General features: G+C 37.5%; 1 protein-coding gene across 8 annotated transcripts in view; it reads right to left on the bottom strand.

Annotated features, from left to right (window-relative positions):
- PHKB (phosphorylase kinase regulatory subunit beta) overlaps positions 1 to 22,035 on the bottom strand; it is a 219,435-nt gene that overhangs the window by 52,023 nt on the left and 145,377 nt on the right. For all 8 annotated transcript variants that reach the window (XM_046680401.1, XM_046680400.1, XM_046680402.1 and 5 more), the window contains 6 exons: positions 7,860 to 7,915; positions 7,254 to 7,347; positions 2,348 to 2,431; positions 1,767 to 1,871; positions 516 to 598; positions 244 to 334 (listed from right to left, as the gene is read on the bottom strand). In XM_046680401.1, coding sequence (XP_046536357.1) covers positions 244 to 334; positions 516 to 598; positions 1,767 to 1,871; positions 2,348 to 2,431; positions 7,254 to 7,347; positions 7,860 to 7,915 — 513 coding nt within the window. The remainder of the gene's footprint in view (positions 1 to 243; positions 335 to 515; positions 599 to 1,766; positions 1,872 to 2,347; positions 2,432 to 7,253; positions 7,348 to 7,859; positions 7,916 to 22,035) is intronic.

Raw genomic sequence — 22,035 nt, 5'->3', positions numbered from 1 at the left:
TGCAAAACTGAGATTAGAGATGAGCTATTAAAGTCTAAAATTCCAGGTGGGAAACCACTGCGATTGTTCAAGCATCTGATTGGAGGGATCAGATAAACAGGGTGGTGACAACAGGAATAGGTAGGAAGGTACAGAATAAACCTTAAGACAGAAATCTTAAATAGAACATATATTTAAAAACACAGCTATATCTGTGGATTAACTGTCCTGAAAACAGAAACACACTGAAATTCAGAAGATTACCTGTAGACGATCAACATGAACTTTGACTCCTCCAACTATTCCTTTTTTAAAGGCTGCCAGCATATCTAATACGGGGGTGAATCGGCTACCTCTAAAAAATATAAACAGATAAACAAAATGTGCATATTAACAACAGAATGATAAATTAATAACCTAACACTAAGTGCCCTTTCACATATGCAAAGCACTCTGCCACACGCTGAGAGGGATACAAACAACGCAACACCTTGCTTCCAAAAGGCCCACAGTGTGAACTTCTCTCATCAACCTACCTTATATTGTCTTCCCGGATGAGAACAAGGAAAATTGGACGTCCATGCATTTTCCAGTATTGCTTAATGAACTGCAGTGCATTCTATCAAAACATAAGAATGAGGTAGGAAGTAATGGCACAGTATCTGAGCTGATCAGGATACTTAACCATTAGTGGCAAAGAGCCAACAAAACTCATATACATTAAGATAATTCAGAATCAAACTCTGGATAATATAAACTACTTAGGGTAGAAATGTTCTAATACATACAAGTTAAGCTAGAAACCATTTTGATTTTAAAGTTTGTTCTTAAAACTAATCAGATCATGCATATATTAAGGCTGCTTTTTTTTTTTGGTGCCCTAATAAGTACAGTTCAAGAATGGTCCCAAGGAGGAAAAACCAACCTGGGGTTATCATCCAGGAGATTAATTCTCACTCAACGTTACTGAGGATTTATATTACAGCAGGTAAAAGAGAATGGACTGAATCTATACAGACCATTAGAAATGTGGAGAGATTTCTTTATTTGACTCAGTTTCTACTGCTGTCATCATCATCATCATCATCATCATCATCATACCAAAGACTTATATAACACCTCACCATGTGCCAGGTGCTACTTTGAGCACTTTATAAATATTAACTCATTTAATCCTCAGAATAGCCCTATTATTATTCAGTTATACAGATAAGAAAACAGAGACACGGAGAAGTTAAGTAACTTGCCCACAATTACACAGCTGGTAAATAGTGGAGCCAAGATTTTAACAAATACAATCTGGCTCCAGAATTCATACTCTGGACTATGACTCTAAGCTTTTGTACTCTGCAAATGGAAAAGGGAGTAGAGGAGAATTTAACTGACTGAGAGTTATGAGTTAGCTGAGGTTTTACTTGGCATTCTTCATAAATAAAGTTATTTTGCTAACTCAACTTTTATTCAAAATGAGATAAACTACTGCTGTCATATGAACATGGTTTACAAAATGGTCCTCCCTCTGCTTTTACAAACTAGATCCTTTCATTCCATTCGTAGAAAGGTATATTAAGCAAAGTCATACAGCTTTATATAAAACACACTCCATCTGTTATTTCAATGCTGCAAGTAATTTAACTCTCTCCCATGCAGATGTTGTTTTACTTTCATATTTTACACTGTGTTAACCCAGTGTCACAGACACCCAGGAGCACTCAAGTTAGTTACACGTGATAAAATCAGTAGAAACAAAGTCATGCCACTTCAGTAAAAAGATGTTCTGAAGCTACCTTTATGTCATCTATCAGCAGTAAAACATCTTGAGACATGTAGAAATCACTTAGGTCGAAGATGATAGGGTAACAAACCACAGTCTTTCCTAAAATGCGATAAATCTGTAAGGGATAATTAAAAAATAAATAAGTACAAAACAGACCAAAGGCAAAGGAGCGTAAGTCTTAATAAAAATTAAAACTCATGTTTTAATCTGAATAAACAAATAAAATAATATCTTGTGAAATCTGCCTAATATTAAGAAATTTCAAAGTTTCTTGATTGGATCAGTATGCTAATAAACTTAAAGTAGTCCTCCTCTACTCTGATGGAAAAAGCCCCTGATTGCGTAAATACTGTTATAATCGAGTATCTTAGAATGCTTAGAACTGATACAGCAGTGGGATGCATATTCATTCCTAGAAGATGTCTGCAATATTACACAAGACAAATAAGATTCAGTTGTAGAAAATAATAGTTCAGATAATTAGTCCAATTATACAATGAAACATGAGAATGGATGAACAGCAGGTCAAACACCATTTCAGTCTGTGTGTCATAACCAGAACACTGCTCTACAAGAACGTTTCGTGAGCACCTTTGATGTACCGAGGCAGCCAATGGGCCTATCTGGCCTTCCGGAGAGTCCTAACTTTTCATTGATACCCAGATGGAAATAAGCCTGTAAGACACAAATTTGTAAACCAGAGTCAGGCAAGAATCCATGCTTTTCCTTTTTTGCGTCTTTTTCCCCCCGACTACTGCCCTGATAACTTCTGATCTTTCCAGAGAAAAAGAGCCTAGGGAAACCTTATTCAGTGAACTTGTAGGGAAACAAGCTGGCCAAAGATGTCAACTAAGATTTTTGGGGCCCTGAGAGATTTTAGAGGAAAGCTTTTGCAGATCCACTTAGCAACATCTTAAAATTTGACATTATTCTTACTCTGTCATAAATGTACAACTTGGATAGCTCTGTCTGATTCATAAAAAAACAAAAGGAGATAAATACTGTGTGATAAAAAATCTGGCTATTCAAAGTTTTTAAAAAACAGGGCCACACATCTCCTACTAGATTCCCACCTTCAAGTGTTTCCCACCAAAATGGAAATTGTCTTTATTGATTTTTCTGATTAGAAGAATTTTATGAAAAACTTAAGCCATATGTTACAAGCGAATGCTCCCATTTACTCTCACAACACCTTAGGCAACTTTTATATCACTTTGGTGTTATGTTGAAAGGACTGTTAATTTATTGTGTGATCCTTAAGAAACACCAAAGTATAAGACAGAGTTACAGATTTTTAAAAGTACATAGTTAAATATTTACATAAATGGGTTCATACACTAATCTGTTTGGTATTCCATTTTTTAAAACTTTTTAAACCTAATACTGCCGTGTTCCAGTTTCAAGATGGTAAACTGAGACTAAGCGTTTACTCTATATTTCAATGTTGAAATGACTGAAGAAATATAAAGGCTGGAAAAATATCTGTAGAAGTATCAGAAAAAGGGGAAGGTACCACCGTGGAGCAGAAACTTCTAGAATTTCTATAAGGTAAAAGCAGACAGACTTGGAATGAATTAGAAGTTAATCAGTGCCAGAGCTGAGCACTTAATCCAGTCAGGAAGGCTCTTTACCCTATTTAATACCTATTCCCTGATGAAGGCAGCTCCCGATATTTTGTTATTTCAAAACTAATTCAATAAACACCTTTGAACAGTATAACATTATTTCTGCAGGATAATTTCCTAGACTTCCTGGATCAAAGAGAATATACACTCCTTCTGAAACATAATGCCAGGTTGGTCACCCTCTAGAAATAATGGACCAATTTATATTGACATTAATAGTGCATAGGCCCTTTCTGTCATTCTCTTGGGTCAAAATAATATTTCATTCCAGTTTTACACTACCATATTCAAATGTTTTCTGGTTGACCATTTTCCCATATATTTAATGGCTATTTGTATGTTCTATAAATTTTTTCATTTGTTTCCTTCTCTACTGGGTATTTATTATTCTTTTTGATTTGTAAGAGATCTTGGTATATTAAGAACATTACCCTTTGTATCAAATATTTTACCCAGTTTGCTCATCTTCAATGCTGCTATGAAATGTGAGAATGACTGCACAGGAGGTCAAACATAATTTCAGCATGTGGTATTTCAATCTAAACATTTTTCTACTAGGAAATTTCACAAGCAACTTTGATATGCTAGGTTGCTTATGCCATCTTCAGCTATATTTAGTTAAATTTGTTAATCATTTCCTTAATGACTTTCTGACACTGGTATTATTCTAAGAATGGACTTCTCCTCCCAACAGTTATAAACTGTTCTCCTACTTTTTCTTCTAGTGATTTTATAGTTAAATCATTTAAAAAAAATATTTAAAATTTTAATCTGTCTAGAATTTATTTTTGTGTTTGATGAGAGGTAGAAATCTAACCTAAATTTTCCTAAGTGGAAAATCCAACCATGTCTACACAATCTACTGATTATGATTTGAACTTATTTCAAATATCAACCTGATCATGTACAAAATTACTGTCATCACCAGAGCTCTCTATTTATTCTGCAATGGTGTACACATCTATGATAGAGTAAGCTCTCTGTCTCTTCCTTCTTCTGCATTGTATGTGCCTAGAGAACAGCAACCCGTGAATTGGCACTGTGCCTAGCATAGAGCTTGATGGATGAATGAACGAACTGAATGTCCTCCTGAGCCACATGTGCTGTGTGAATACTGATTCTAGAACAGCAGTGGTTTTAGACAGAGTCAACTGGCCAGAAAAGTATTCTATAAGCATTATATTATATAGCTGCCCGGAAACTACAGTGTATAACACTAGATAGAACCCACTTTCCTTCAAATATTTTCAATTTTTCAGAAATAAATGTATGTCTAAACTACATAAGACTTCTTCTTTTAGACAAGTGATTATATTAATCCACCATGCACAAGTTAAAATGTACAGATCTAGGTAGATTCCTTTAAATATGACTCCATCACAGTAAAAGGATTTTCCTTAAATTTCTGAACCAAGGTACAGCAAGTCTATGACAATTAAGTACTCAGACATGGAATGCTCCCTGCATTTCAGGGTGCAGATAATACTGTCCTCACGTTGTACCCATTCATACCATTCAATGCACTGAAATATATAGTAGGGACCAAACCACCCAGAAGTACAGAAATACTTCATTCCAGATCTGCACTTATGCAGATCTCCTATGAGGCAAATCACATCACAGTCACCACGTCATGCAACATTAACTACAGACAGTAAAAGCCCTGCTCTCAGCTGTCTGCCCTCACGTTCTCTTCAGTGGGCTGAAAAAGGGTGTAGCTTCTCAGAACAGAATCAGCCACTGGCATAAGAATATGTGTATTAACTAAGATTTGAGGGAACGCTTTCAAAAGACAGACTTATAAGAAGCAGTATACTAGGCAGTGTATCTTAGAGGATGAATCCCAAAGAGCAGCTAGCTTGGAACACAGAGACTGTAGCCACAGAGAATCTTCCATCTTGACATATGTACAGGGAAGCTGGGCTCTTGGTCATAAATCTTTGTTTTTAGCCATACCACACACCTAAACTGTAAATCATTTGTTAACACCATCTTTAAAACAACAAGATATGAAGTAAGTAGGACACGTTATAAGTCTTCACCTTACTCTGTAAAGAAATGCTTCCTACCGCCTCTGTGATTCCACAGAGCCTTGTACAAATGTATACAACAGCACTTATCAAAGTGGATTGCAATTAAGTATTTTTTCTGTCACACCACTAGACATGGAGAACAGGGACAGAGTCATTGTATCTGAGGGCCCCACGTAGTGCTCTGCATATAGGAGATGTTTGTTGATAAATGAATGAATAAAATGCCACATTCAAGTCATTTGGAACCACATTGGTCTTTTAAATCTTGATTGCATGTTGTCTGGTAGAGTAGGGCCTCACCTACCACAAAAAAAAGTTGCTAAGGAGGAGAGGGTAGAGGGAAGACAAGAGGGATAAGAGCACACATGAATGGTGACAGATAAAAACTAGACTATTGGTGGTGAACATGATGCAGTCTATCAGAAACTGAAATATAACAATGTACACCTGAAATTTACACAATGTTATAAACCAATATGACCTCAATAATAATAATAAAAATAATTTTTTAAAAAGTTTCTATTATAAATTAGGACTGAAAAAATAGACTTGGGTTAATTTTCTTTGAGAGTATGTTCATCAAAGAATAATAACCTTTGTTATCATTTTCTGGAGCTTTCAGTGAGAGACCATAAAAGTGTATCAGCAAATATAGCCTGCACCTGAATGATAAGTGCACAGTATTAGAGCCTTAGATTTTTGCCCCTTCCATGCTGCCTCCTTTCCTTGCCTTGTGGATCATCAGTTCCTTCTTGGTGTCATTTACCCTTTTCTACCATAAAAACCAATCATTTATGTCTTCAGTGATTTTAAAGTGTTACCTACTCCAGGGATCCTTGCATTTTTAGTCTTCTCTCTTTAATTGGGAGAAAAAGAGCTCTAAATTTGATAGAGGAAGTTTAAGTACTCTTGAAGAGCTGGTGCTCTGGGTGACCCAACACCCAGGTGCTGGTTTGGTTGCCAATGGGTAAGGTCCAGTCTGATTAGCAGCACTCTGAGGCCCTGCAGTTTCCCATGCACTGTGCCCCTCACTTCTCTAAGCTTTTATTCTTTGTTGTAGTATCAAGGCTTTGACCACAACATTTACACCAATCTAACCAACTTAATCTTGATCACTTGAGAGAGACTATTCTGAACACTTCTACCAAACACCGTGGAGTTTGCGCCTATATTGAATAATTACCAAATAAAAGTGGTAGTTTATAAATAACCAGTGAAATTCAACAATTTCTTGTCCCTAATGAGCAGGAATACTCTTAAACACAGGCACTTTTGCACCTACCTGCAGGCAGTGCATGAAAAGGCCTCAAAAATCACCTTTTAAGCTAATCCAAATAGGTATGTAACTGTACCAAAGATAAACTCAGATGTTACTTTATAATTACTTGAGACTCAGCACACTGAAGGGGTAGAAATTACTTTAGACTCCAAATAGTAAAGGTAAGGGAAAAAGGGAAGTAGTTATTACCAGTACAGAAATATTTAGATGAGAAGGTTACTTTAACAGCTAAGAAAAGGGAAAATAATCAAATCAAATGGAAAGGTTAATTTTACACACAACTACTAAAATTAAGGCTAATTTGTTACTTACGTGCTCAGTCCAGGTTTTAGCAAGGAGTAAAAATCAAGACCTATGAATATAATATATACACCACAACGCAGTCTTTTTTTTAGTAACAATGTCTGATAAAGCAGGTTTCTCAACATAATTAGAAAGACTTTTGGATCAATGACCCTACCTCAGAATTGGACTGGCTATGCTTCTGACTGTAAACTAAGTCTAATGAGCCTGCTCTAGGACCTCCACAAAGTAGACAGTAAAATGGCAGAACCACTTACTTTCACAAGCTCCTGCTGAGCCCATATCTGGATGGGTTCTACCTGCTGAGGAGTCTGAGTCTGAATACCATACGTGTTGAGGAAAACTTGAAGGCTAAAGAACATAGGGAAAAAAAGAGAGAGACATTTTGAAGCAATGCATTTATAGTTTGGAAAATGGTGAAGGAGGGGGAGAAAATGGAAGAAACTATGCTAACTTGGAGCACATTATTGATTGTTAATGTCAGCAATATGCCTTCTGCCCTGGAATCCAGAGGCCCTCCTGGGTTCTTCACAAAGCATTAGATGGGCACCGTGGGCGCTGGGAGAGAGGGTAAGCACTGATTTTTGGAATCCCTATAATTTGTTTGCACTAATTTCTCAAAATTACACCCCAGGCAACACTGGTACTGGTCACAGTCTCTAACATTTATTTCAACTAAAAGTTATTTTTAAATATGAAAAGAATGTTGTTCTGGCACTTAAAGTGACATTAAAGACTTCTTTGAAACCCTGTCAAGGGGTCTATGAATTAATCTCTACTACCACACTTAATATTGTAAGCGTAAAGCAATCAGGCCCCATCCCTTCCCCACAAAAGAACACACCACCATCTGGATTTCATACCGTTGGCTTTCTGCTACGAGTGCTACATGAACTACCAGATCATTTTCCAGTGGGCCCTGTAATACAGAATAAGGGAGGGGAGAAAATATTTTAAAAGATCTGGTCATCACCAGCTACAAAGAGAATCAAGGACAGTATTAACCATCTCTAGGCAGTTCATTAAAATGATGGACACCAGCTGGCTCTAAGCAGTTGCCTCTCTTTCTTTGCTCTCCATTGCCTACTAATCAATTTGATGGTGTAGACAGAGTAATGGAACACCAAGGAATGGAAAGTCATAAATCTCATCACTACCAGAAGAGGCTAGCCTGTCAGGGCTATTTTGAATGATGTGTAAGAGTAGTTTGGGGACTGAGAGTCATTTTCAATCATTTAACTCTGAAGGGAAGAGGAAGAACTAAAAATAAAAACCCAATTTATGTATTCTCCGTAAAAAATGATTGTGAGTTAAAATTGTTCATTTGACATCTTAACCACATATAAGGCTATTCCCTTTCTTGTTAGCCAATTTTCCTTTGGCACCTTATACATCAAAACAGCTTTATTTGAATATATAGTTCCTATGGTAGAGAATGAACTACTCAGTTGACTATATAATTAACACTGTGTTCATTAAATACAAGCTGTTGGGCTTAATAGTTCTAATCAAAGATAGTGTTGGATTATTTGCTACTCTTTTTTCTTGTGGAAAAGATTCACAATGGCATATATTATACATTGTTAAAATGAACCAAGTTTTCAGCCTGTATATATAATTAACAGAGAACATTAATAAATTACCATATTAGGAAGCTCTCAAAATACTGATCAAATGTAATTTCTTTAGAGTAATGAATCCAACATTCCCAACAGTATGCTGTAAAATGTCTGATTTACCATCAACCAGTTCTGCTCAATGGTATTCAACATGCCACTAGAATTTATGTATGATGAGAGGCAAGAAACACTAGAATACATGTATCAGCAATAAATATCATACAGTCAAAGGGGAGAGTTCCCAGAATTATCGTGAAAATGCCATTTCAGGCAGAATTCCAAGTGATTTAAGTGAATATATAGAAGAAAATATGATACAACCACGCAAGAAAAATAAATACACGCTAAAACTACTATAAATTCTATTTTTATTTGATAAAGACTTTAAAGTTAATGTTAACTCAAAAGTCTGAGGAAAAATCAATTATTCAGTCTCATCAAGATTTTTAACAACAAATGAAAACATTAAGCCTTATTTCTTTTGGATGAAATCTAGTATTCTAGCACTCATCAAAAGGACGAATGGCCCTTAAAGTGGTCCATTATCGAAAATCTTCAGGACAATTAGAGATCCTTAAAGGAAAAGCAAGTGAACACAAATATCAGAATGCAGATGATATTTCAATAACAATAAATGAGGCAGCTTATAGATCCTAATTGGCAAATTGGTATCTTCTTTTTAAATCATAGGCCTGTTTAGGACAATTTCGTTTCCATTTGTATGACAGAGTATTCAGATCTAAAACGTCCACTACACATGCTGAATCATAGTGAGCATCTGGTTAGGGGACTATTAGATGGCTGAAGAATTCTTTCATCGTAAAAACAGCATTTCACAAAGTCCCAATTCACAACTACCTACCATAATGAGCTTAGGCTTTCAACCACAGCCCAAGCGGGACTCTCCACCCCATTTCCACCCACAGAAAGAATTCAGCATGGGCAGTCAGACCCCAATAATTCTCTTCCTTTCACTGCCAAAGTTAGAACTAGCTTTTCTCTATTTTCACCATTTTCTTCAAACCAACAACATTGTTGTCTAAACCCATGAAGTCTCTGAAAACTTCCTAATAGTAATTAATACCTTCTATTTCTGACTAGTATTTTCCTTAAAATATCGTAACATTTTCTGCTTTTAGGTTCACAAAGTACACAAATGCACATATATATACATATACACACTCAAGCCCTGTGTGGTACTAGTACTGTCCATTTTATGCATTTATGCACTCACAAATTTGACCAATAGTTAAGGCATACTAATCCACGCTACACCCTGATGTTTGCACGATGAATATGATCCAGTCACACTCCTTGAGGAGTTTAGAGTCTACTGGGACAGATGGACACGACATAAGTTTTCAAATATGTGTTTAATATCATGTAAACGTATTTCACTGATATCTTTCTTTGGCAGTATCACTCTATCTCATTTGAAAAACATGGCTGAAGGGCAATACATTGTAAGGACACACCATAATTTATTAAAGGAATGTTTATTTTGATTTGACATTTCACTTCTGCAGAGAATATAACTGTCCTTATCTCAAAGAATTCCCAAGGACTGAGGGAGAGAATCAAGTGCTAAGCACAGTATTTGACACGTAATAACAATCATACTTGCTGCAGTTGTACTTACTATTTTCACACGTACCCTAGGACAGCTGCTCCTCTCTTCCTTGTTCAGATTTGCTGAATACCTATGCTGCCCTAGATGCCATTAGCTTTGACCATTCTAAGACACTGGGACCATCCATTATTCCATTTTTTATGTGCTAGTTAGTTCTTCCCCCAAGAATTTCAAACATCTTTTAAAAGAAACCTTCAAGTGACTTACCACCTTCCTAATTTTCTTCCTTTTATTTCTCAAACATAGACTATTACTATTTCCTCACCTTCCCCGCCTCTGCAGCTCTGTACTCTGCCAGCTGACCTGCTTTGCCTTTAGAGATGGAAATCCTCACACTTAAGTCCTTGGTCTCCTATTGATCCGACTATTTCTCTTTCTCTCTCACCAAATGCATTCACTCTGGGAGCTACAATTCTTGCCTCTAAGCGATGATTCCATGTTTATATCTCTAGTCTTGAACTTCCCCTTAGTTCCAGTTCCCACATTTTTAAGTGCTTTCTGGACATTTTCTCTTGGCTATTTCCAAAGTTAATAGTTCTAAAACTCAATTCCTCATCAACCCCACCTCCACCTCAAACAGACTCACTCCAGCTCAGAACCTCAGAATCAGCTGTGCCTCTTCCCTTTTAGCTTCTATAATGCAATTTGTCACCAAAATCCTGTTAATCCTTCCTTCATAAAGTATCTTGAATCTTCTTTTCTTTTCATTTCTACAGCAACATTAGGATTGAAAAGTAGCAACAGCAGCAACAAACACTTTACATATACCTTACATTCTATGTGCGAAGCACTGTTCTCAGGGCTTTAACAAACCATTATCCTCATTTTACAGATAAAAATGAGGCACAGAAAGCACACATAACCCATCCAAGGTCACAGAGTCAGCAAACAACAAAGCTAGAATTCAGATGCAGGCAGTCTGACCGCTGAGTCTGTGCTCATAATCACTCACTTATTCCGCCTCTCAGAGAGTGGAAAGATGGCAGGTTTTAGAACCAAAAGACCCATATACAAGTCCCATCTTGTCACTTCCTCCCACATGATCCTGGTCATCTAAAAGGTACCTTAAACTTATCATGGACAAAAGTGAACTACTGATTTCTATCCTTAAACCCACCCACCCTCAAAGTATTTATCTCCTTAAGACCCCACACTATGTACCCATTTGATCAGGCCAAAAATGTGTAAGTCCTCCTTATTCTTCTTTTTCCTTCAAATCTCATAACCAATAACAGTTAAAAAATAGATAGCACTTATTGAGCATCATGTAGCCATATTAAATTTACTCATCAAAACACTCCTATTAAGCAGGTTACTATAATTATTCTCATTTACTGATGAGAAAACTGAGGCATGGAGTGGCTAAAAAACTTACCCAAAATCATACAGCTAATAAGTGGCAAAGTAGAGATCCAAACCTGGGCAATCTAATCTATCTCCCTCTGGTAACCACCAATCCAACCTCTACCTCTCTGTGTTTGTTTGTCGGTTTTATCTTTGACTTATGAGTGAGATCATACAGAATTTGTCTTTCTCCCTCTGACTTACTTCACTTAGCATAATACCCTCAAGGTCCATCCATGTTGTCGCAAATGACGAGATTTCATCTTTTTTATAGCTGAGTAGTATTATTGTGTATATATACCACATCTTCTTTATCCATTCATCCCTTGATGGGCACTTCGGTTGTCTCCAAGTCTTGGCTATTGTGAATAATGCTGCATACACAGGGGTGCATGTATCTTTATGCATTTGTGTTTTCAAGTTCTTTGGATAAATACGCAGCAGTGGAATAGCTGGGTCATATGGTAGATCTAGTCTTGATTTTTTGAGGATTCTCCATACTGTTTCCCATAGTGGCTGCACCAGTTTGCACTCCCACCAGCAGTGTATGAGGGTTCCCTTCTCTCCACATCCTCCCCAACACTTGTTACTTCTTGTCTTGTTAACTATAGCCATTCTGATGAGTGTGAGGTGATATCTCATTGTACTTTTGCTTTGCATTTCCCTAATAATCAGTGATGTTGAACATCTTTTCATATGCCTGTTGGCCATCCATATAGCTTCTTCGGAAAAGTGTCTGTTCAGATCTTTTGCCCATTTTTTAATTGGATTGTTTGCTTCCTTGTTGTTGAGATGTATGAGTAATAAGCATTTTTTTTAAGTATAAATCAGACCACCCCATCACCACCCCACCCCACACACATGCATATACACAGACACTCTGTTTAAAACTCTCCAGTCACTTCCTATGGCCCACAGAATAAGAACCAAACTGCTTACCATGGCCTACAAGGCCCTACATGATTTAGCTCCAGCCTAACTCTTCTTGCTCATTCTCCCTCTCCTTCTTCACCATGTGTCAGCCACACGTGGGTTCTCTCTGTCCCACGAACATGCCAACAGTGTTCCCATCACAGGGCCTTTGCACTTGCTGCACTTCTGTTAGGAATGTTTTCCTTTAGGTGGGTGCACGCACGCCTTCTTGTTATGCAGGTCCCAAACTATCATCCCTTCCTCAGAAAGGCCTTCCCCCTCCACCATGGCCAGCCCCTCTCTCTACCACTTTACCTTATTTTGTCTACTTCATAGTACTTGTCAGCTCCAGAAATTATATTACATTATTAAATTGTATGTTCATTGTTATTCATTCCCACCAGAGAGTAACTCCCTAGAAGCAGGGACCTTGATCTATCTCGTCCACTGCTGTGTCTCCATTGCCTAGAAGGGTGCCTGGCACATAGTCGGTACTTCCTATTTGATGAATGACTGTCCAGGCAAGTTTCTCAATCCTGTATTTATCTGTAAAATGGGAATAATAATAATTAGTCTGCCGTTGCACAAGGGGAAGAGCAGACAAAAGAGGGCATATAAAATACTTACTAATTTTGATCTGCTAAACAAATAATTTTTATACTATTATTTGTCGTGTGACTCTGATGTCAATAAACCTTGCGAAGCCTCAGTGTTCTCACTGGTAAACTGGGATAATGAAAGTATCTACTTCATCAGGTTATGAGAATAATACGTAACATATATAAGCATTTAATACAATGTCTGGTATAGATGCTTCAGTGTTCAAAAACATTAGCCTTTCCATCAACTCCAGTAACACAACCACAACCCTCAACTGCTGTGATAGGCTTCCTTGGCTTTCTGCTCCACATCTGCCTCTGCTCTTCTTCTGTACTTTACAGTTAGGTTAATTTTCTTACACCAGTGATTTATACAACACAGGTGGTCAAAAAATTTATTTGTTGAATGACTGAAGAAAAGGGAGGGAAGGCAGGTAAGTAAACACATACATTTATGTAATGTTTAAGACTTTAATTCTCTACTCCAGGACCAGTGTTTCCCAAATAAAGCAGTGTTTCCCAACTTCTGAGGACCTTAAAACTTCACTGCTACATAGCGTTCCCTATTTGTCTCCCATCTGTTTGCCTCAGAACAATCACTAAACAAACAGCTCACTCACGTCCATCTCGTTTCTGTCCACTGCCCTTCCACATTTGTGTGCTCCTCTGTTCCTTTTTGTCTATCCAGTTCCTGACTCACTCTTTCAACTTCATCTCCTCCATAAACTCCCCCAAACATCAGAGTGTCTAGATCTCTTCTGTCCGTGTCAGCAAGAGCAGGCACGGTCTGCATGAGTCACTCAGGAATACTCACACCAACTCTTTGCAAGGGCTTTTTGCATGCTTATGAGTGGTCTGTATAACCAGAGAGTGAGCCCCTTGGGCTCCTCATGCTCACTTTCTCACCTAGCACGTACATAGCACCTTATACTAAAAGAAAGGCAACTGGTTCTCACTTGATGGTCTGGAAGAAGAATCTTTTTGTTTCTCCAGTATCGCTGCTTACATTTATTAGCAACACACAAATCTTCCCTTGAGTACAGATGACAAATATTTTGCAAATACAAACAGGATATTTTTAAGAAAGGGAAAGAATCATAATTAAATGCATACCTATTTATATAAGCTATCAAGTAATGTACACAAGTCATTTTAATCACATGATTGGGGACCAACAATCTGTAGTTGAAAATATTCTGATTTAAAATTTTTATTTCTACAAGTTAATAAAGTAAGATTGAGGGGTTTTTTTACGTTATTTTTTTATTGTGATTAAAAAACCACGTAACATAAAATTCACCTTCTTAATCATTTTTAAGTGTACAGTGGACGGAGAACTTTTATAGCATAACTTGCCCATAAACTGGGCACTACCTGTATTAATATTGCAACTTACCTTGCTCAAAATGTAAAATATGGTAACTAAAACACTGCATGTACAACTGTCTGGGTTTTAGTTTTTAAATAATCCACATCAGGACAAAGTAGCAAGGCGAGAAGATTTGGAGCAGGGAACTATAAATAGTGTGCTACAACTATCAAAGGGTATACAGAGAAACTTAAATGTGAATCTGCCTTACTGGTTTTCCTTCCCCTTGTTCTTCTTTTAACTTAATTTTTTCAACAGATAATTAATTCATATGGTTCAAAAATTTAAAAATTATGAAAAAGTTTTCAGTGATGTCTCTCTCCCACCAGTCGTCCCTGTATCTACTCAGTTCCCCACTGTCTACCAACGAGGCAATTGCTAGGATTATTTATGCTTCTTTCCAGAGTTTCCTTTTGCCTATAAAAGCAAATAAGAATCTATATTCTTACTTTCTCATATTTTTAGACAAAATGCAGCACACTAAAAGCACTTTTTTCCATTTAATAATTATATATTCTTGTGTTCTTTTCATATATATTAGTACACAGAACACGTCCTCATTTTTGTAATAACTGCTTAGTCTTCCATTTTGTAGATGTACCACTTATTAATGCCATTTCTTCACATCTTTTATCATTTAAGGCTAGTCAACCTTTTGTACTGAAGTCTCTGGACATGGTTACGGTTATACGGTGAAACCATTAAACATCAGGTTTTAATTTTGCTTATAAGAGTGGAACAAACACTCAACCTAAATCATTCAGAGGCATTACTACCACTGCATTATGTGGGTCATTAGAAGACTGTTATCAGAAAAGATCAGTAGGATTGGATTTTGGGAGGGGGGCAGTGAGAGGAATCTGAATCTTTTCTAGAAGAATACCACAGAAAGACGCACAGATGTCCATTTACAACTTATTCATGGAAATAACATGACAGCTTATTAATAAGATTTATATTATTTTATTGATTATATTTGTTTTGTAGTCCAGTTTAAAAATATTAAGGAATTAATATATCTCAAGAGCCTGCCATAGGCCACATATTATTTAAGCACTATGTTATATGTACTGTCCCAAGAACTCCCATTTTTAAGGATCAGGAAACTGAGGTGAAGAGAGATGGAATCATTTTGAAGGTCATACATCTAATCAGTGGTAGAACTTAAACCCGACTGCAGGTATGTCTAAGTCTAAAGTCAAAATGGCACATGTCATAGTACACATTCCATTCATTATGTGCTGGTTGCTGTTGTGGTTTGTATTAGTCAAGGTTCTCCAAAGAAACAGAACCAATAGGATGTGTGTGTATGTGTGTATAAAGAGTAGAAAGAGATTTACTATAAAGCATTGTCTCAGGCAATTACAGAATCTGGCAAGTCCCATGATCAGCAGGGTGAGTTGGCAAGCTGGAGACCCAGGAGATGGTACAGTTCCAGTCCAAAGGCCAGGAGGGTGACACCCAGTTCAAATCCAAAGGCAGGAAAAAGCTGATATAAAGGCCATCAGGCAGGGAGAATCCTCTCTTGCTCGGAGAATGGTCAGCCTCTGTGTTCTATTCAGGCCTTCATGGATGAGGACCACTCACATTAGGGAGGGCGATCTGACCTACTTGATCTACTTATTCAAATGTTAATCTCACCCAGAAACACTGTCACCCTCATCCAGAATAATGTTTGACCAAATATTTGGGAACCGTGTGTCCCAGGCAAGTTGACACATAAAGTTAAGCATGACATGGTTGGAGGGACATGTTACAAGCATAGAGGGCACAGTGGTTAGCAGAAGTCTTGTGTCCCAACAACAGGCCAATCTTCATCCACATGAGATCAGGTTTTAAAAAAGCTCAACTCCAAGTGTTGTCTATAACACACCTTTTTTCTTATCTGTTTTTTGAGAGAACCTAATTCTTTAGTTCTTGGCAATTAATTTAAAAATTACCTCTTGTATTAAATAACGTATTATTTCTGTAACACTGTATTGAGCCCAGGTCTAAGTAGCTTTATTTTTAATATGTCCTATGCTGCATAAAATAATATACTGTGCTTGGCTTGAATAGGTCTTTTACAGAAAGAAGGGCAAGGGAGGAGGGAGAGAAGGAAAGAAAAAAAGAAGCCAACAAATAAATGGATCACACCACATCGGAGGCTGGTCTCGCCTCCAGGCCGGGGCGTCTGAAACATTCCATGCCTCTGCTTTTGGGGCCTTACAGAAGCTCATTTATGCTCATTAGCCTTCCTCAGTAGGTCCTGCCAACAGCCAGCATTTTCTCATTACGTTCATTTTTCAGAAAAACCTCATTAGCTGAAGAAACCAGGCAGATGCTTTATACATCTCAATTCCAATTGGAGACACCGCACCCGCAGTATTTCTCCTGTAGGAGCCAAGTAACAGGCTACGGCAGTTTGAACACAGGTGCATCCTGACTGGAAAACATTGGCATCTTGTTCTGACATTTTCAACCAGGCCAAAGAAGCAACACGGAGAAAATTAATAGAGAAGCAGAGGAAAAGTAAGTGGAAATATCTAAGGAATAACAACATCAAGCATGGGTAAAAAGCTAAACTTGGCTCAAGAGCAGAGCTAGCCAGGGAGAAAATGGCCCTTTAGGAGCCTTGTATTTATAAACTGCATTAGTGTTTATATAAGCTTTCATTTAAGGAGGAAAACAAATGAATTTTAAAAAGTATTCCTGACCTCAAACACATAGTTTCAAATGCCCAAATGAAAAACTCAGGCAATGTTTTCTGACAGCAGTCCTTTCAATGACTGCAAATATCTTGGAAGAAAAACACTGATCATCACTTTGTCACAACATATTGATTTCCAAAGCTGTTCTTATCTCTTTCTAAGCACTTGCTGTAACTGGATGTTTCTATATTTTTGTCTTAAAGAAATGGCAGTGCTAAAGGTCTTGCCTACTTCCTGGAAAGAATGCTAAAATGACTATATAGGCCCAGGAGAATGTGACCATAGTGTTCACACAGCTTTAATCACAGCCAAAGGGAAGAACAAATGATGAAAAACTTATATAAACATAATAGGAAAGATCAACATCTGGAAAGATTGGTAAACTGAGGGTGAGACAGGCAAAGCAGAGGCAGAAGGGGAACTACGGTTTCCAAACATCTAGTCATTGCACACTCTGGGTTTCTGTGTCATTTCAAAGGACCTCAGGCGGTGGGTTACAACCAATGAAAGGCCTCTAAAGGTAGATGAAAGGAAACCAGCTAGTTAGAATTACGGGGAAAAGGAAGCAAGTCAAGTGAGCCAACTTGTGTTTGGTTTTTCTCCTTTGGGGGCTTGTACTGACTAGCTCAGTCTTGTGGTGTCTGAGCGGACAATGTCAGAGATGGAAGAGGACATTTTTATCATGTGGGAGTGCGTGGGTAATGGAAAAGGTGTGAAGAAGTCTATGTGAGAGACTGGGTGGCAGGACTCCACTTTAACCAGAGCAGCACAACTTTGAACTATTTTTTATGCTGAAATTCCACCTGAGATTTTGTCTGAGAAATGGATCTCCTTGATAAAAATCAGTAATCTACTTGATGAAGAGACTGATGCCCAGACAGGGGAAATGATCCAGGTCCTGTAGCAAGTTAGTGGCAGATCCAGAAGCAGAATCCAGGTCTCTAAACTGACTTGGTCTAGAGTTCTCTCTACCAAGGCAGACTGACTCATCTTACAGGCTATAAAAATCTCAGTACACTAGAGAATTGCTAAGTGTGTGACTCTATTTATGAGTGGAATTGAATGGTTAGGTCACATATGCAGTTATTACAAGATGAAAGCCACCTGAGAAAAGTGTCCTTGAAGGGGGAAGAGTACAAAAATCTGTGCTACTTTCTCTTTCAGCACTAGGTCCTCATGCCAAGGACAAAAAGACAGGGCTGGTAAGACAGTGCAAGGGAGAACTTGTGGCAAGATACATAGCTGCTGGGTTAGACCAAACAGCTACAGAGGTTCCCAGCAAGCTCTATAATCCAACAAGCCTTTAACTATTCATTGGTTGAGACCAAACTGCTCCCAGTATGGATTCTCACAGGGAACCCCACAGTGGAAAAGACACTTTACCATCACTCTTAGCAGAGTAAACCTAAATGTTCCATATTGATGAGCTCACAATTCACTAGTTTTGTGTACTAGAAATGCTCCAGGCCTTAGAGAGTTTGTTCATTTGTTCATTCATCCAGACACCACGATAGGCACTAGGGATGGCAGAAAGATGAAACATTATCCCTACTATAAAAGAGAAGAAAAACTATATATGGAGTTCAGCAGGATACTAAATACAGTGCTCTTAATGGGTGCTTTGAGGGCAAGGGAAGAAGCATCTAATTGAGCCTCAGAGAACTGAGGAGGATGTTATAGAAAAGTGAAGAAAAGTATAACAGAGTAACTGAAGACAGAAGTTACTTTAGATTGACGGTCGGAAGAGAATTCTCTTGGGGGTGTCATTGAAAGGAGCGAGACCTGGTAACGAGCACTTTAGGCAGAATGAACAGCACGTGCAAAGACCCTGAGATAGAAAGACTTGAAATCTTTGAGGCAATCAGTGTGTCTGGAGCATAACAGGCAAGCAAAAGACTGACGACAGATGAAGGTGGAGAGGGTTAAGGCCCAATAGGGCCTTATAATGCAACAAGCCATTTGTGGAATGAAAAGCTACTAAAAGAGTTTCAAAAAAGGAAAAGATTCAATTTAATTCACAATTAAGAACAACAGCAATAAACACATAGATAGTATTTACTATGGGCTAGGCCCTGCCTAAGCATTTTATATACAGTCATGCATACTTAATGATGGGGATATGTTCTGAGACATGCATCTTTACATGACTGCATTGTGTGAACATGATAGAGTGCACTTACACAAACCTAGATGGTACTACACACCTAGGCTATATGGTACTGATCCTTATGGGACCACCGTTGTATATGTAGTCCGTGGTTGACCAAAACACCGCTATGCGGCATATGACAGTATATATTAACCTATATTATGATGGCTGCTAAATAGGCATGGTTTGCAGAGGGCAGAGTAGACACAAGGAGATTAGCTGGAGGTTACAGTTGAGAGATGATGGTGTCCTGGGCAGTAGTGATAAGAAGGAAGAAGGAGCAAGTGAAGAGATTTCAGGAATATTTAGGAAATAAAACTGACAGGATTGGATTTGGAAGGAGAGAAATAGTGACAAAGGCAGAGAGGAATCAAAGATTACTTCTATGTTATTACAGAGTTTAAAGGAAGAGGTAGCGTTCAATGGTGCTGAATATCTTTGAGGTCTAAAGAGAGATCATTGGATGTATCACTTAGGAGGTCACTAGTAACCTGCTGCATGTGATTTTAGTAGAGTGGTAGTATAAGCAGCCAGACTGGGTACAGTAAGGAGTGATGGGGAGCTGAGGAAATGGAGATGGTGCAAGTATCTTCCAAGATGTCTGAAAGGTGAGGAAAGAAGGGAAGTGAGAGAGGACCTTGAGAGAGGAGCACAGAGGAGAAAATATTTCTTGTTTTCTAGGTCAGGGGGTAATTAAACATGTATATAGATTCAGGAGAAGTAAGTAGAGAGAAAGAGGGTGAAATATAGAAGAATGGATATCAAACCAGAAAGCTTAAAAGTGGAGGGGAAAAAGTTGGGTGAGTTAATGCCTGGGAATGGGGTTTTTCTTATTCTTCTGGGATTCAGAAGAAAAGATTCATTCATAATTAGAGGCAAGGATCTCAGCATATTCTAGAATCCTTTAGTCTACTTTTAATCTTTATGTTTATAGATCCCCTGAGAACTTAAAACTCTATCTCCTACTTTTAACAATTTCGACCTAGTACAAGGAAGGAATCATGCTCTGCTAGAAAGGAGTATTCATTCTTCATTGCCACATTTAACTCATATTCTTGGACTGACTTTATTAGTTTCTTCAGTCTCTGATTAACGATACGATTAGAAGAGTCATAATCAGTATGCAGTTATCTGACCATGCCACAGTGCCCTTTTCAAGTCATCTTCATAAACCATCTGGCTCCCAAAGCACAGACTCCCATGATGGAAGATGTTTTAAATAAGGTAGGGGAAATAATAAGATTCACACAAAAATAAATAAAAAGGATAATAAAATATGAAGATTTGCTCATGAAAATTCACAAAACTTATAAAAATTATCTATGAAAGTATACGAGAATTCTATGCATTATATCAACGTAGCATTTTCCTAGCTTCTGAAAGTGATTTTCAAAAGATACATTTCTTGAGCACTATATTCTGACATTTCTAATTCAATATCATTCTTAAGAAGTATGGGATGCAACAGGATAATGTAACCTGAGTAAAAACAATATACAATTAAGTTGTTTCTATACCAAATAAAAACTATCAATTTATGGCTATTTTTTAATGGAACTATATTCCAAATTAAGAAAAAAGAATTAGCCCAAATTAAAATACTGCTTGCATATGTATAGGGACAGTCTAAATTAGAGACAGTCTAAATTAGAGACATACAAAGAGATAAAAGGAATTTAACAGGTCAAATACTCAAAATTAATTTTGTCTAAGTTGAATATAATCTAAAAAATATATTCAAATGACTCCTTACTTAATAAGGCTAGTGATTCCTTTACACTAGAATTCCTTCCCAATTCTTCCAAAATTCAAATCTCATCTTCTGCAAAATAGCCCAACTATAATGTTTAATCAATAGAAATTATAAAAGTTTGTACAAGAAGTATTTTAATATATAATGATCATCAATAAGGTCAAACTCTCTAAGTATTCAAGAAACAAAAATAAATGAGAAATTTCCCAACTTAGAAAAAAGCAAAGGAATGAGAGAAACTACATATTGGTTTCATATTACTGGTAAGTAAGTGGTTGATAAATGAATATTTGTTGGCCTAGCTATAGAAGCACTGTGCTAGTTGTTGGTGTTGGAGATACAATAATATAAGACATGCTGCTTATGACTAATGTAGTTAGTCATAATTAAGGGATGATGGGAATATAGGAAAATGGCATTAATAATATAAGCCCCACTGACAATGATTCTTTGCTCGAACAAATTTTAGTCAGGCTCCTAAACCTTTTCCTAGGCTCATCTGTAAGTTTCCTTGTAAAATTCAGTTTTAGGAAAAATCTGCTAACTGAGTTTAACCAGAATCTCCCACCCTCAATATCTGATCACTCTCAATATCTGATCAGGTTCCTCACCCTCCACCATCCCCCAGGTGATGCCTGACCACCCTGGCCTGTCTTCAGCACAGAATCCTGTTAGGATTGTTTAGCCAGAACCCTCCTTACCCATGATGTTTCCGCTTAGTAGTTTTCCATCCACTGACCCCCACCTTGCTCCTTGGCTATAAATTCACACTTGCCCATGGTATTCTGAGTTGAACCCAATCTCTCTCCTCCACTGTAAGATCCCAGTGCAGTGGTCCCTATACCTATCATTATGGTCCTGAATAAAGTCAGCCTTATTATCTTTAATAAGTGTCACTGAATATGTTTTTACTTAATAGCATGCAGTAAATGCAAATTTTTCACCATACTGTACCCACCACGTACACCATCATT

Source organism: Equus quagga, chromosome 13 (genome assembly GCF_021613505.1).
Source record: "Equus quagga isolate Etosha38 chromosome 13, UCLA_HA_Equagga_1.0, whole genome shotgun sequence".
In the NCBI taxonomy this organism is placed as follows: domain Eukaryota; kingdom Metazoa; phylum Chordata; class Mammalia; order Perissodactyla; family Equidae; genus Equus; species Equus quagga.
Note: the sequence above shows the minus strand (reverse complement) of the source record. Positions and strands in the feature narration are given on the sequence as shown.